The 15,970-nt window shown below is 41.6% G+C and overlaps 1 protein-coding gene across 3 annotated transcripts in view; it reads right to left on the minus strand.

The window, feature by feature from the left end:
- UBA6 (ubiquitin like modifier activating enzyme 6) overlaps window positions 1-15,970 on the minus strand; it is a 53,068-nt gene that overhangs the window by 2,339 nt on the left and 34,759 nt on the right. For 2 of the 3 annotated variants that reach the window (XM_074950337.1, XM_074950338.1), the window contains exons 22-33: window positions 14,873-14,962; window positions 14,672-14,752; window positions 12,908-13,036; window positions 11,784-11,835; window positions 11,598-11,661; window positions 10,315-10,384; window positions 8,286-8,357; window positions 7,130-7,247; window positions 5,948-6,141; window positions 3,578-3,705; window positions 2,563-2,650; window positions 2,143-2,237 (exon numbers count right to left, since the gene is read on the minus strand). In XM_074950337.1, the coding sequence (XP_074806438.1) occupies window positions 2,143-2,237; window positions 2,563-2,650; window positions 3,578-3,705; window positions 5,948-6,141; window positions 7,130-7,247; window positions 8,286-8,357; window positions 10,315-10,384; window positions 11,598-11,661; window positions 11,784-11,835; window positions 12,908-13,036; window positions 14,672-14,752; window positions 14,873-14,962 (1,181 nt within the window). The remainder of the gene's footprint in view (window positions 1-2,142; window positions 2,238-2,562; window positions 2,651-3,577; window positions 3,706-5,947; window positions 6,142-7,129; window positions 7,248-8,285; window positions 8,358-10,314; window positions 10,385-11,597; window positions 11,662-11,783; window positions 11,836-12,907; window positions 13,037-14,671; window positions 14,753-14,872; window positions 14,963-15,970) is intronic. The other variant, XM_074950339.1, reaches the window with a different exon arrangement.

Below are 15,970 nucleotides of genomic sequence, written 5' to 3' on the forward strand. Positions count from 1 at the left end.
ACATTTCAGTTAGTGTATTTCTGCTTTTGCTCCGAGATCAGTCAACCTCTGAACGATTATGTTGCTTGTGATAAAAAGCAAAGAAAAGATTTTGTGCAGGGCTGGGAGTCTGGAGGAAAACAACAATTCTTTCCCCCATCATCCACCAATAGGTTAGACAGATCCATGCAAGAGCTGTTGCCCCGATCATATGGGCAGTAGTCATGGGCATGGCCCTTTGTACACCCCACATGCAGTTTTGACCAATGGATTTGTACTGCGTATGAACAAATCCAATGGTCACACTTCCAAAACCTCCACTGTCCACCGACAATGGCTCTTTCCATGGTTCTCTGGAGAAAGCCATCATGGAGCTCTGCGTGCAGGAAGCTATAGGGTCCGCTTGCAATGGGACTGTTCTGATGCAGTTTGGGCCTTCTGTTGCCAGGGATTTTGGAGTTGGATAGTGGTGGTGGCAAAGAGCCAGGATTGAGCCCTTGCTGAATATTAGCTGCAATGCTAGTAGGCTTATTGCAGTAGATAGCACTAAAACATGCCCCGTATGTGGCTTTATTATTGAAGTACCACCCTGGAAGAGTGGCCTCATTGTGCAGCATCTTATTCTTAAATAAAATTTTATAACAACATTCTGATCTGCAAGAGCCAATTAACACTGTTAGATTACACATTTACCAGTTACCCAAAAATATTTTGACTATTTTGATTGAGATGGCGTAGCAGATCAGTGCTCTAGAGTGAGATTCTATGAGTTTTGCCATCTTCATTTGGAATCTAGTTGAAGTTTGCTCTCTTTGAAATTTGCTACATTACAAGAACCACTGAAAGCGTAAGTCTCTTCTCACCTGAACAATTAAGGGTCTTACCCTTCCACAAGAGGTGGACAGTAAATTCAATGGAGCCACCCAGCCATCCTTAAAAGCAAGTTTCATAAGACAGAATGACAAACTGATGCAGCAGACCATCATTCTGAATGCAAGGGCATGACACAAACGCCTACATTGGCGAATTTGAGCCATTGGGTGGTTGCAATTATTTTTGGAGTGTGGACTTATGTGTGGACCCTATTTTTAGAGCAAGATGTGTGGAGCAAGATGTGTAGAGCAAGATGTGTAGACCCTATTTTTAGAGCAAGAATGGCTACTTACTGTAACTGGAGGTCCTTCAAGATGTGTGGACCCTATTTTTAGAGCAAGAATGAAAATATGCAGCGCCTCGGAAATAAAAACCGATTAGGGTTTATAAGGTCACTCAAAATGCACTACAGTCACCAGTGCAGCTAAAAACTAAACTTCAAGAGACCAAAGAAAACCACTTTGTAGGGTGAATAAAATATAACCAAACTTATGGGGGGGGGGGACTCCATTTTCACTGTGGAAACGCCTGCTTGTAGCCAGCTACATGATAAACAGCTATAAACTGCAGCTTTGTGCCCCCAGCACTCAGTACTCTGGAAATGGAGGCTACTTACTGTAACTGGAGGTCCTTCAAGATGCGTGGACCCTATCTGTATTCTACACATGGGTACGCATGCATGCCATGTGCCCAAGACCAGAGATTTTCCAGAGCAGAATCCGTTGACACGCACATGCGCAGTTGCTTCCCTTGTGCTCCTGACCAAGGGTATAAGAGGCAGTGCGGGTCGATGCTTCTTCAGTTCCTCCTCTTAGCACAATCCAACAGTATCCAAAGCAGAGAGGAAGAAGGGCAGGTAGTGGAATACAGATAGGGACCACGCATCTCAAAGAACCTCCAGTTACAGTAAGTAACCTCCATTTCTTCTTCGAGTGATGGTCCCTATGTGTCTTCCACATATGGGTGACTGGCAAGCCGTGTTCAGAGTGGAGAAGGGTGTAGGGAAGCTCTCAGCAGAGATGCTTGTAGTACTGCCATCCCTGCAGTTGCATCTGCAGTTGTGGCTCGAGTTACAGCGTAGAGTACGGTGAACGGGTGGACAGAACTCCAAGTTGCTGCTCAAGAATCCCTTGAGGGAATGGAGCTATCAAGAGCTGTCATGTATTTATGCTGTGCCTATCACCATGGTATCTAGGTGCCAGCCATATTAAGTAAGTAACGGGAATCACTAACGTACCAGGTCACATTCCTGGAGCCACAGTTCGTTTTTACTACCTTATTAGTACTTACGTCAGCTTTAATCTTTTGATGTGTCCAGGCATCACAGGAACATACAGCATTTTGACGCCCTGTACAACCATTGTTGGCTCTATTCCATATTTCTCCTACAATTCAGGAATGCAAACATTTTAGCAGACTGCAGACAGACAGACAATTAGTTCCAAATGATGGAACCATTTCTAAAAAGCAAGATCCCAGATAAGAAAAATGTCCATGCATTAAATATAAAATTGACCAATGGTTTATTGAAATTGATTTGATTGAATCATTTTATATACTCAATTGACAGCACTGATCAGGGGCCACACAAACACGCACTTATTCCTAAAAATTATTTTGGCATTAATTGGAGCTTGACACAAGCCAGAAAAAAATGAAGCCATTTTCCCCACAACCTCTACTAAACCATTACAGTAAGTGAAGTCTTACTCTGACAGCATTTATGAAGTCCAGCAGAGTGAAATCTTCTTTCCCATAAATAGTCCACCTGTCCCAGATTGTAAATGATATTCCATTTCTGTTTGAAAAAGAAGCGAGTGCTAAACATTCATTTGATCTTGCACTCTGGAAGTGTGGATTCAAAGTCTTTTCTTCAGAAACTGATATTGTCATTATCAGTAGCTCTGCTATTAACCTACTGTTTAACTTTCCTCCTCTCTCTGCCCCTATTTCCCCTCCCTCCCTTTGTCTGTCTTGTCTATTTAGACTAAGTTCTCTGAGGTAGAGACCATCCCTCAGTATGCATGTACACATTACTTAGTACAATGAAGCCCTGAACCCAGATTAGGCCTCTAGATATTACTGTAAAACAAATAAGGTGAAGAAAGATACTGGCAAACTTGTAGTTTTATACTGCATAGATATGTATATTTGCAACCAAAGACTATGCAGACTGAACAAGCTTTGACTAATACATTTATTAACTGAAATAATAGTTAAAAAGGCAGTAAGCAGGGACCAGATGTACAAAATTGTTCAGTAATCAGCAGCTCCCATTGAGAACTAGGCTGAGCACTTTGGAAAATCTGGTCTCCAGTTTGCATAGGTCAGAATGTTTATGTTGGCTTTCCAAACCCTTGCACTGTACATTTGAGAACAGCTTCACCAGATCTAAGAATACTAGTAATGCTTAGTGTAGTGATAGGAATTGCATACTACCCCTCCAAGTGCTCACTGTGTTCTGTGGTTTAGAAACCAGCCAGAGCTGTAGTAGGTAGCGAGGCCTTGTATGTCTGTACAAAATTAACATAGTTACTTGGAACCCAACTGTGGTTTCTTCATATTGTTATTGTATGAGGACCAAAAGACAACACATAGCCAGGTTGTATGGGTTCCCTCCAACTCCCATACATACTGCGTGTCTCCAGATCCTGATGTAACAGTACACCCCTCTCAAATATCAAACGCAAGTTCCTAGACAACACACCATCATTGTGCTCCTTACCTTATTTCTGTTTTTCTTACTTCAGCAGCTTCTGTGAACACTATTATTGGAATGGCTAGATTTAAAAAACAGTTCTTATATGCTTCAAATGGATGTTCACCCACAATTTTGATCAGTTCCAGGGCAACCTAGGGTAAACACAAAGACAGAGTTACTTAATACTTTACAAATTACAGAGTTTCTTGGGATAAAGCTGGTACATAAAATTTGATGTACTCAGCAGCACGCTAATTCAAGTAAAGGACTTACAGCAGGCTAAGACTGGTAGGCGGAAGACATTTGGTATGGTCTTCCATTAATATTAATAGGAACAATAGAAATCACTGTCAGAGAAAGGGGACAGAGTGTCAGCATGGCGGGGCATAATTAAGGTTGGTGCTAACCTTCCAGTGTGCCCAATTTCAAACCCCTCCCTAATATCTCCAATTCTATGTCCAGGCGTATGTGTTCTTACATTAGGGCAGAATTTTCTGGAAAGCTTGAGACAAACCAGACAAGGAACTTGGGAGACATGGGTCCAGAAAAAATAAGGTAGTGATCTCAGATCTCAAACATTTTAAAAATTTGGTTAGTAATAACCCAACATCTTGGCCTAGTAACTCCAAGTATGTTTTATTCTGCTGGTTTTGGCAAGGACTAAGAGCTTTGACTGTTTTTTGGTGGGAGACAGGAAGAGAGACTAGGTTATTGGTATTGCAAAGAGTTCTGAACTCCAATACAACAAAGTTTGCAGCATCTCTGATATGGAGAGCAGCAGGCTTAGGGGTGGTCTGGGGAAGAAGTGGAATCTATCCCTGCATAAGTTGCAACTTCCTCAGTCAGTGCATAGCATGAAAGCTAGTCCCATCACTGAAGCTTTGTCATCATTTTTGGAAACCGAGGAAATTCCCAGCCAAAAATGGAGCTGGGTAGAAATAGCTGAACCTCGACAGCATTGACATTACTGTTGGTTTTCCAGTTTAAGATTGAGGTTTTCTGCAAAAACGCCAATAGTGTGTTCAGGTTTTTCCCCACTTTGTTGGTAAGTTATTTGTTGCTTTATATTCAAAATTAATGGAGTTTTTTGACCTATGAATGTGTTTTTATTCCGCTACAAATGAAGTTCTATCATCAGAACCCAGATATGCAGCAATCATGAACATGGGCTGGCTCACACCCTCCTCTGGAAAGGTTCCCTCTGGTGGAAGAGGTTAACAGACTGTATACGCTGAAGGCTGAAACACCGCCCCCAAAACCCACCAGACTGAAAGGCACTCTTAGCTCTGCTAGTCCCCCTCTCCCACAGCATTACTGCTCCTGCCTGTGCCATGCCAACACTGGCTGCCCAACAGCAGTGGAAAGGACCCAAGGTGAGGGAATATGACTCTTCCACCTACATTACTATGTAGAAATTGGTGCACAGAGCAAAGGATGGTGCTGCAGAGAATGCCTAGCCTCTGTGTGGAAGTGACCATGGAAATTCAGAGATCCATACACAGATCAGCAAGACACACTCCAGGCCTTTATTCTCCTGGACTATAAACAATTTCTTTGCTATTCCACTGCTAAAAATACATGACCTCTTCACAACAGAAAAAGGAAGGGGCATGCATTTAATTTCAAGTAATTAAAGGGATTCTCACCTACTCTTACATTACATAAGATTAAACTCAGTGGCAACTGCTTCTCTCCTTGACAGCACATGGCCTGTATTGATCTCAATGGAGTAAACATTTCTCAAATATAAAGTGAGGAATGTATGTGAAACAAAGGACTGAAAACTGACATTTTACCTCAAGTCTGGTAGCTGACACCTTCTTGCTAAGACATGTCACACTCACACTGGTGTTAACATTAATAGGTTTATCCTATTTTAATACTAGTTCATCAAATCTTTTGTAAATACAGTAGTTACCCTTAATGTTTGCACATTAAAGTTTCCTTCTAATTGCCAAACTAGCATTAAAAGCATGATGAAATTGGTTTATAAACTATGCCATTGGATTCTCATACTGCTAACACCAAATGCTGTATCACATTCAAAATGGTGAGTTTTAACACACATATTCTATACCACAGAAAACACTGCTTCTTGCCTTTCAAAGTTTTCTACTTGTTTAAAGATAAGTATATTATACTGGTAATTAACACCCCCTTCCCAATCTTTCCACAATGCCATAAAGCCTACGCTGCAGGATCATAGAAGCAAGAGGCCACTGTAATGTTAAACCTAGATTAGGATCAGTTTTACCAAAAGTCTTGCAGCAGGGATGTATTAGCATTAACCAACACTCAAATAATGAAGAACAGGCAGAAAAGAGGGGATTTGCTTCTCACAGATCAGAGGTGGTTTCGCAAAATAAAGATTCCTCAAGATGTAAACTCACTGACCAAGCCAGACACGGCAGCAGTAGCAGTTGCAATGGCAGGAATAATCTTTCCAGCGATCCGCTTTGTTTTCAGCCGATCCGCTGGTTCAATGTTGTACATCTTGGCTCGCAGATTAGATGCTGCTGTTATGAAGTCTATATGCCCGTTTGCATCATCATCTTTTTCAAAGGAGAGCATCTTCATTTGCAAGTCATCTGTTCATGAAACAAAAATCAAATGTTCACCAGTAAGATGAATGAATTCTAAAATAGACCCAGAACATCAGTAATTTATTTTATTAATACAGTTTCAATTATGTGCTTTTTAAAGATATGGGAGTATTAGGTCCTGGTGCAGGGGTATCTGTGCTACAAAGAGAATCAGCTGCCATATTTGAGGCCTGAGTTTATTGCATTTGGGTGGGGGTTTTTTGTTTTGTTTTTTAATATTAATGGAGACACCAAGCACTTAATTTACTTTGCAGTGCCAGGAACCAGTGTTGGACTGTTTTGTGGGCATTCTTCCCCACCCAGGCATGGGGTTTTTCTCCCCACCCTGTACTGTACGGATCCCCTTTGTGTAAGTGTTAGCAGTGTGTAATCATTTCACTAAGACTAGAGTTACATCTAATTATTACTTTTTTAAGCATCAATATCTTCACGTGTCTGAAGTACCTGACCAGGCACCCTTTTACTATTAGAGCAATTACAAATCAAGTTCCCCTTAAGGAAGTAATTTAAGGCAGCAGTTCACCTTTTTTCCATACCAAGACCACTCCCAGTCTGGCTGGGATCTAGCCAGGACCCACCCACACACGCATAGCAACAGGAAAAGGGCAGGGTGGTCACAATGCTCTAACGCCCATTTGTGACTACCAGGTTGAGAACCTGTACTTCAAGAGATACAACAGTCATAATGGCAAAGCCACTAGGACTTAGATGTTTATTTCTTAGGGAACCCTTAGAAGTCAATCTGTGCTTTTTTATATTTTTAAACAACCTGTTACGGATAGCTATTATCTCTTAAAAGAAATTTTTAGTTTTTTAGGTGATACACAAGAAAGCTTTAAAAACCCTCCCCAAAGTGAAAAGCTGGTGAGGCACTCAACTATTTTTCCAAAGACTTGAGCAGTACACAGTTGGCACTACAGTAGCAGCTAAATCTCAACAAGTAGTGGAGTATTTTACAAAGGAAGTTACTCACTTTTCAGAGCTTCATTGGATAATATGGCTTTTTCCAGCTGGAAAATAGCATTCCTCTCATCCTCACTGCTTACTGGAATATGGTCTGGTTTCCTTGCAGTTTCATCTGTCTGCACAACCTATGAATATATGCAGCAGCTGAATATGTGGCATGGTATTACCCTTAGCTCCAGAGCCACGGTTGCCCAAACAGATTAAATGTGGCATGTGCCTTGCATTATCACCAACATCTAACCAAAAAGCTGATGTTTTCTCAACAGCTAGGAAAACTGAAGAAATCCACATCCCTGAGCGGCATAGTTAAGCCAACCAAACCCCCGGTGTAAGCAGCACTAAATCAATGGAAGAATTCTTCTGTCGACCTAGCTACTGCCTGTCAGGGAGGTGTTATTACCTGCGTGGACAGAAACCCTCCCACTGGTTTAGGCAGGGTCTGCACTGAAGTGCGACAGCGGTACAGCTGCAGAGCTGCAACCGTGCTGCCGTTGGATTTCAAACACAGAGAAGCCCTTACATATGAAGGGGTAATATACGTCTTTCTGCCAAACTATCAAGATCACCAACAACGTAACAGCACTACACATGAACAGGATTTATAGTCTCAACAACTCCGTTCTTCACAAAGCTGCAACATAAAAAGTTACAAGAGACAGTTTGTTGCCACGTATTTTAAGCAGCTGCAGCCTGATCTGACCCACTGAAATCTTTTTGGTTAATACAGCTCTAAAACATTAGCTTTATGTCATGGAGAAAAACAATCCTATTTTCTTGCCTAGTATTACAATAATGTAACCCAGAGCATTGACGGTAACGGTAATTAAAAGTTAACTAAAAAACGTTGATGTGCAGGTATAAAAAAAGCCTGGAGGCTTAAGGCCATGGACTGCACTTATATGATTCAATTTAAAAACAAAAAATAATTTTGAAGAGTCCAGATCATTGTCAGCTTCATTTTGGCTCAATTTAGCTGGGATATTTAAATGCAAAATCTTGAATATATAACCTGGAGAAACAAAGCAAGAACATATGCTGCACAAACCATATTCTCAGCAGGAGTTCCTCCACATAACAGGAAAGGGAGAATTACCAACCGACAAAAGCAAGATCACAAGAAAGAAGTTTGCTTAACTTAGAGCTTATTAAAATATTAAACCTACTTTATTTGAAGGTCTGAACTCTTGTATATTTACTCCTGAAATTATCTTCAAAATAGTTTCTTCTGACATATCCTGTTTTTTTAAAATAAAGGTAACTGCAGCTTACTTTTATAAGAAACAGACAAAACCTTATTATATCTACTACCCTTTTTAAAAAGGGCAAAGAAAAAAGTTAAAAAACATATTTGTAATTTATACTTCATTTACAGCAGAATTACAGGTTTATGGGCTAGGTACCCCGCACTTACTTAAAACTGAAGAAACATCATAAACTATCCGGCTGGGAAACACAAAGGTATTTCATACTGAACAGTTCTATAAGGTCTAAGTTTGTAAAAGTGGCATTTACCTACATTATAAAACGCAATAAATGGACACAAATCAGATGTTAAGAATTATAACATTCATAAACCAGTCGGAGAACACTTCAATCTCTCTGGTCACGCAATCACAGACATGAGGGTCGCTATCTTAAAGCAAAAAAACTTCAAATCCAGACTCCAGCGAGAAACTGCTGAATTGGAATTCATTTGCAAATTGGATACTATTAATTTGGGCTTGAATAGAGACTGGGAGTGGCTAAGTCATTATGCAAGGTAGCCTATCTCCCCTTGTTTTTTTCCTACAAACCCCCCCCCCCCCCCCAAGACGTTCTGGTTAAACTTGGATTATTGCTGTGCACATTGTAAGATGAGCTATTGCCAGCAGGAGAGTGAGTTTGTGTGTGTGGTTTTTGGAGGGGGGGGTGTGTGGGGGGGGGGGAGGGGGTGGTGAGAAAACCTGGATTAGTGCTGGAAATGACCCACCTTGATTATCATGCGCATTATAAAGAGAGGTTTCAAAGAGGGATGGGCTATTACCAGCAGGAGAGTGAGTTTGTATGTGTGTCTGTGTGTGTGTGTGTGGGGGGGGGGGAAGAGTGAGAAAACCTTGATTTGTGTTGGAAATGGCCTTCCTTGATGATCACTTGATGATCACTTTAGATAAGCTGTTAGCAGCAGGACAGTGGGGTGGGAGGAAGTTTTGTTTCATGGTCTCTGTGTGTATATAATGTCTTCTGCAGTTTCCACGATATGCTATGCATCCGATGAAGTGAGCTGTAGCTCACGAAAGCTCATGCTCAAATAAACTGGTTAGTCTCTAAGGTGCCACAAGTACTCCTTTTCTTTTTTCTTTTTACACATAACTAGGTACTTATACACGTTACAACAGTCATATGTTAACGCTACTATGTTTACATCCGCTTCTCTATAATGTTTATATATTCTTGCAGCTAGAGATGTGCATTAAGTTAAATGCACAATAGTGAAAAATAACCCAGCATTTCCTTTATTTGAAATTCTTGTTCTTCCTTCATCTCAGCACTACTGAGAAGGGTGGGAAAGCCTGAGACAACATACTGTGTTGCATCTTGACTGTAGTTCATCTGCTAAAGGAGACTGCAAAGAACAAAAAAAGCGGCCAGAGTGGCTACATGAGAGACTGCTTAAAGATCTGAGGGTAAAAATCTGATCTGCAAATAAAGATCATGGAGGCAAGGCAAAAAACACATACTTACAGCTTATAGAAAAAAGGATATAGGAAGAAAAATGAGTTAATGCTGGCCAAAAAGGTTAAGGGGAGCAAGACAGACCTTTACAAATATTGTCAAGGTAAGTAATTATAGGGAAGAAACAGGTCTACTAATAAGTAAGTGAGGAGGGCAAATGAAATTAATCCGGATTGAACGCGGCTGAGATACTGGTATAGTGTTTCTTCTTCTTCTTCAGGACGGAATTAAAGAAAAAGTATGGACAATTAAAAAGTAGAGCAGCTTCTTGAAGATTAATATGGATAAAGAGCAGCAATGGTGGCACTGGACCATCATGCTGAAGACTAAAACAGTAGAGGGATCAGTTGTAATTCTAAAAGTATTTGGTTTCTCAACAATTTATCACTGAAGACCGAACGGAAACAATAGTATTTGAATGCATACCGAGTATCGAGTACATCTAACCTCTGCTCTAATTATAATTGAATTATTACCTACCTTTTCTGTGACAGGGACACAGTATACTCTTGCAAAGAGTTTTGCACCACTCACTATGAAACTGTAGTGTCTGTTGAAAAAAAAAAAAAAAGAGAAGGCCATTATTTTTGTATCAAAATCTAAATTCAGATTTTAAAACAGTATTTGTGTTTCAGTAGCATGCTGTAGCTCCAATCAGGACTGGAGCCGCAGTGGATCAGGCTCTGAGAAAACACAAGACAGTAAGGTTCCTGCCCTGAAGTACTTATGATCTAAAAATGAAGGCGAATGTGTTACCAAAGTACTAACAACAACATATCATCGGACGCGTCTACACATCAGGGAACTATTGCCCAAGAATAATTTTCCTTACATTACAGGATCATTAAGAAAGTAGATGGAACACATGAGAAAAGGAGGATTTCAGCTAATCACAGCTGAGTATAATCAAAACTATCTTGTCAAAATGTTGAAATCCTCACTGAGGGCTTGTCTTCACTACCGGGGCAAGTCGACCTAAATTACGCTACTCCAGCTACGAGAATAACTGCACTGCGTCAACGGGAGACGCTCTCCGGTCGACTTACCTCAATCTTCTCGGGGAGCTGGAGTACTGGAGTCGACCAGAGCGCGCTCTGCCATTGATTCAGCGGGTCTTCACTAGACCTGCTAAATTGACACCTGCTGCATTGATTGCAGCAGTGTAGTGAAGACAAGTCCTGACACTGCACAACTTCAAAAGAGGCCTGTGTGATTTACTTTTAGTCTCCCCCTTATTCTTGTCAGTGTCACACCAGAGAGAATTCAATGAAACGCTTGTTACAGGAAATGCATACGTTTCACACGCTCAAAAGAATTCAGTCTTATAACTACATCCAACGCACTGCCATACGTATTCCCATTTGATCCCACTTTTTAAGAGCTTGAGTTCACAAACTAGCTGAGTGTTTCCCCAAGAGTGGGGAGCAATTTCTCAAAGGAGAAGCAGATATTTCATCTGAAAAACCTCAAGACTTTGACATGCTTCTTTTGCATTAAAACTTTCAGTTTAGTTATTTGCAACACTGACGTCTACCCTTGGTTACACTGAGGTTGCTATTAAGGGGAAGGCGCGGGCGGCACTTCAGTTTGTGTGGTCTTAGCTCAGTTCAAAACCTCAAGTTCCACAGACGACAATTTTTCTGATAATTCACTTATGCACTTTACCAGCATGGGATGAGTTCTATATCTACACAAGCCTATTACATAATATCCCTCCCTCCCTCCAGGTCTATACAAAATATCAATAGAGATACAATACTTACAAAGGATCATTGAATTCAAACTTTATTGGAGAAGGTGGCCTCTTTGGTGACTGCCAAAACAAACCTGGTAGTTGGAAGAATTTAAAGTGAAATTCTAAGTAGTTACTAACATAGTAACATAGTAAAGCAATGATTTACTACATAAAGTCACATCAAAGTGAGGTATAAGTGGCTATTTATACTTACTTCCATCTTTTAATCGTGTATCAAGGGGAAAAGAATGAAGTAGTTGAAGAGCCTAGAGAAGAAATGCCAGAGTACTATTAATACTCCATCATACACAAATCAGCACTTCAAAATATGAATGAAATAAAAAAAAGAGATGTCATTGTGGTGCTCTAAAGTCTTGATCCAGCTTTGTCATATTTCCCTTTGATAGAGGGAAAGTTTTCTAATCAGTTATGAAAATATAAGAAATTTATGTTCATGTAGGGAGCTCCTTTCCAGTTGTTCAGAACCACAGGGTTGAAGTAATGAAAGCATTCGTGCATATCAGAAGATACAGGTGCCAATTGAATATGGCACTCTCCAGTCTTCATCCAAAAATATTGTTTAACATGTGAAGTACACACTAGCAACCAAGGAACTGTGCATGCAATTAGTACTTTTTCTTCAACACAGTCACTCATTTGTGTACACACAATTTAAGCCCATTACATATCACACCTTCAAAACTACGTCAAACACTGTCGGCATGTTTTAATCATCCTGTCTGCTATATATTTGAGAAGACTGAATAAGTACACCAATACAAGAAGTAAGATGACACCAATCTTAGTGCAATATTAAAAGAGTCTACTGGAACAAAAGAGACAAGGTAGCTGAGGTAGTATCTTCTATTGGACCCACTTCTGTTGGTGAAAGAGACAAGCTTTTGAGCTTACACAGAATTCTTCATAGTCAATTCACTGAAAGCATTAGCAATATTTTAATAGAGGGGCAACCTTGTGGGACTGGAGAAATATGGTATTTATTCAGCGGATACACTGCCAAAAAATAAAGTAAGTCCCACCCGAAGTTTCAGTCTAGAGACACTAAGATAATGTGAGGATTTCTAATAATTTATGCAAGACTATACCCAATGTGAAAACTTTGGAAGAGATGAGCTGGGTTTTGCGTTTTTTTAATTGTAGCATTTGTAGCAAAGATTCACTATCTGGTCATTCTGGAGGAAAGTGACAGGAAACAGATCTGAAAAACTTTTTGCAAATAATGTTGGTATTTTATCCATGAGATAAATAAAAAAATATTTTATAAGCCTCAATTAATCAAAAGCCATTTCTCAACATTAACAGGTTTTACATACAAACCTTATGTTTAAAATACTTCTCAAATTTTATTCTTGCAAGTTCCACACACTGAGACCAATTTCGGGGTCTTCTACTGAGTGATTTAATAGCTTGAAAACAGCCTTCTAAACTCTCTCCTGACTTTATTCTCTGAACAGAAAAGGGGAATAGGAAAACAGTGTTAGACTGGACAAGCTCTGTTACAACCATTTAATAAATTAAACTTTGTTACCTTACTAAGAAAAGGGAAGGTGGAAGTCTCATTTATGAAATATTCTTTATTCTAGGCTTCACTATTTCACTTCATGCCACCCTTTTTGCAACTTCAGCTTTGCAATTTCTCCAAACACTATTGCCTAACATAAGAGTTCTGAAGTTACCTGCTTTTAAGAAGTTTATCCCATTTTGTTTCAATCGGCCTCAATCCTGGTTACCGTGGGGTAATCAATGCTCAGTATAGAGAATGAAAGTGCAAATCCTCTTACTGGAAGTTGCATGTTAATTTACCATGCAGAAAAATGAAATGATTAACTTGGAAGCAAATTAGTTTCTTTCTAGTTTCTTCAGATTAGTTGTTACACCAGTTCTCAGGAAGATGCCCACTATCAGAGGGCAGTATAACAACTCATTGCTCCCACCCATGTGTAAAGGTACATATCAGCTAGAGCAGCTTTCTACACACAACTGACTCAACTTTGGGCTACTAACTGAGACACAGTGGCAATTCAGGAAGTGGTAGGGGTATTCCTGATGGTAAGGCTATTGTGGATATTTATAACTAACCTTATTTTGCACCCAAGGTGACCAATGATTATTAAGGCTATGTTTTAGTCACGGGTATTTTTAGTAAAAGTCAGGGACAGGTCACGAGAAGTAAATAAAAATTCATGGCCCGTGACCTGTCCATTAACTTTTACTAAAAATACCAGTGAATAAAACTTGGGGTGGGAGAGGGGGTGCTGGGAGAGGGCAGCACAGCTGCTTGGGGTCAGGGGGAGGTGGTGGTGGGTGGCCCAGGACCCCCGCTGGTGCTGGGGAGAGCAGGGGGGCTGTTGGGGTTGGCAGGGCCAGTAGGCTCCCTACCTGGCTCCGCGCCCCCACAGCAGCAGAGTTTGGGTGTGGGACGGGGCAGAGGAACGGGACAGAGTGAGGCGGGCTGTGGGTGGTGCTTACCTGGGGGGCTTCCCAGAAGCAGCGACATCCCCCTTGCTCAGCTGCTAGGCAGAGGCATGGCCAGGCAGCTCTGCGTGCTGCCTCCACCTGCAGGCACCGCCCCCACAGCTCCCATTGGCTGCGGTTCCCGGCCAATGGGAGCTGCGAAGCCAGCGCTCTGGGCGGAGGAAGTACACAGAGCTGCCTGGCCACACCTCCACCTAGGAACTGAGCGAGGGGGATGTCGTCGCTTCTGGGGAGCTCCCCAGGTAAGTGCTGCCCACAACCCACCTCACCCCATCCCATGCCCCAACCCCCTGCCCCACAGCCAAACTCTGCTGCTGCTGTGGGGGGCGGGAGGGGCAAAGAGGTGCAGTGGCCCGAGACTGCCCCAGCAGCGGCCGGTGCACCTGGCACAGGGGCTCCTTGAGCTGCCACTGAGCCAGGCACACTGGCTGCTGCAGAAGTCACGGAGGTCATGGAATTCGTGACTTCCGTTACAAACCCGCACCCTTAATGATTATCATCACATCACAGATTCTGTATTAGGAATGAAAACAGAACTGAACTTGAATCTTTATCTTAAGTAAGGGCCATTACTTCAAGCCCCTTAATCACAACATTTATTCCTACCTGCAAGACCTCTTCTGCGGATGGGTAGGTTTGCCAAAATTTGTTAAACAATGAAGGCTTGTGAGAAAATGCACTTTCAAACTAAAAAACAAAAGCAGAAACATGGTGTTGTGCAGGTCACTATTCTCTAAGTTGATTTCCCCACACACACACTTCTAAATACAGAATGAATGTGTGTACCTTGCAAGGCACTATACTTACCTTATCCCTTGCCCACTGTATTGTGTGCTCAATGGCAGCTGGGAAAGATTTTAAAGTGCAAAAAGGTATTTCTTCTTCTGGTGGATCTCGCTAAATTAAAAAAAAAGAGCAGTGTATACTGACAGACATGTTAACGTATATTATCATAGAATATCAGGGTTGGAAGGGACCTCAGGAGGTCATCTAGTCCAACCCCCTGCTCAAAGCAGGACCGATCCCCAATTAAATCATCCCAGCCAGGGCTTTGTCAAGCCTGACCTTAAAAATTTCTAAGGAAGGAGATTCCACCACCTCCCTAGGTAATGCATTCCAGTGCTTCACTACCCTCCTAGTGAAAAACTTTTTCCTAATATCCAAACTAAACCTCCCCCACTACAACTTGAGACCATTACTCCTTGTTCCGTCATCAGCTACGACTGAGAACAGTCTAGATCCATCCTCTTTGGAACCCCCTTTCAGGTAGTTGAAAGCAGCTGTCAAATCCCCCCTCATTGTTCTTTTCTGCAGACTAAACAATCCCAGTTCCCTCAGCCTCTTCTCATAAGTCATGTGTTCCAATCCCCTAATCATTTTTGTTGCCCTCCGCTGGATGTTTTCCAATTTTTCCACATCCTTCTTGTAGTGTGGGGCCCAAAACTGGACACAGTACTCCAGATGAGGCCTCACCAATGTTGAATAGAGGGGAACGATCACGTCCCTCGATCTGCTGGCAATGCCCCTACATATACATCCCAAAATGCCACTGGCCTTCTTGGCAACAACGGCACACTGTTGACTCATATCCAGCTTCTCATCCACTGTAACCCCTAGGTCCTTTTCTGCAGAACTGCTGCCGAGCCATTCGGTCCCTAGTCTGTAGCAGTGCATTGGATTCTTCCGTCCTAAGTGCAGGACTCTGCACTTGTCCTTGTTGAACCTCATCAGATTTCTTTTGGCCCAATCCTGTAATTTGTCTAGGACCCTCTGTATCCTATTCCCACCCTCCAGCGTATCTACCTCTCCTCCCAGTTTAGTGTCATCTGCAAACTTGCTGAGGGTGCAATCCACGCCATCCTCCAGATCATTAATGAAGATATTGAACAAAACCGGCTCCTGGAC

This window comes from Natator depressus, chromosome 4 (assembly GCF_965152275.1).
Source record: "Natator depressus isolate rNatDep1 chromosome 4, rNatDep2.hap1, whole genome shotgun sequence".
NCBI lineage: Eukaryota > Metazoa > Chordata > Testudines > Cheloniidae > Natator > Natator depressus.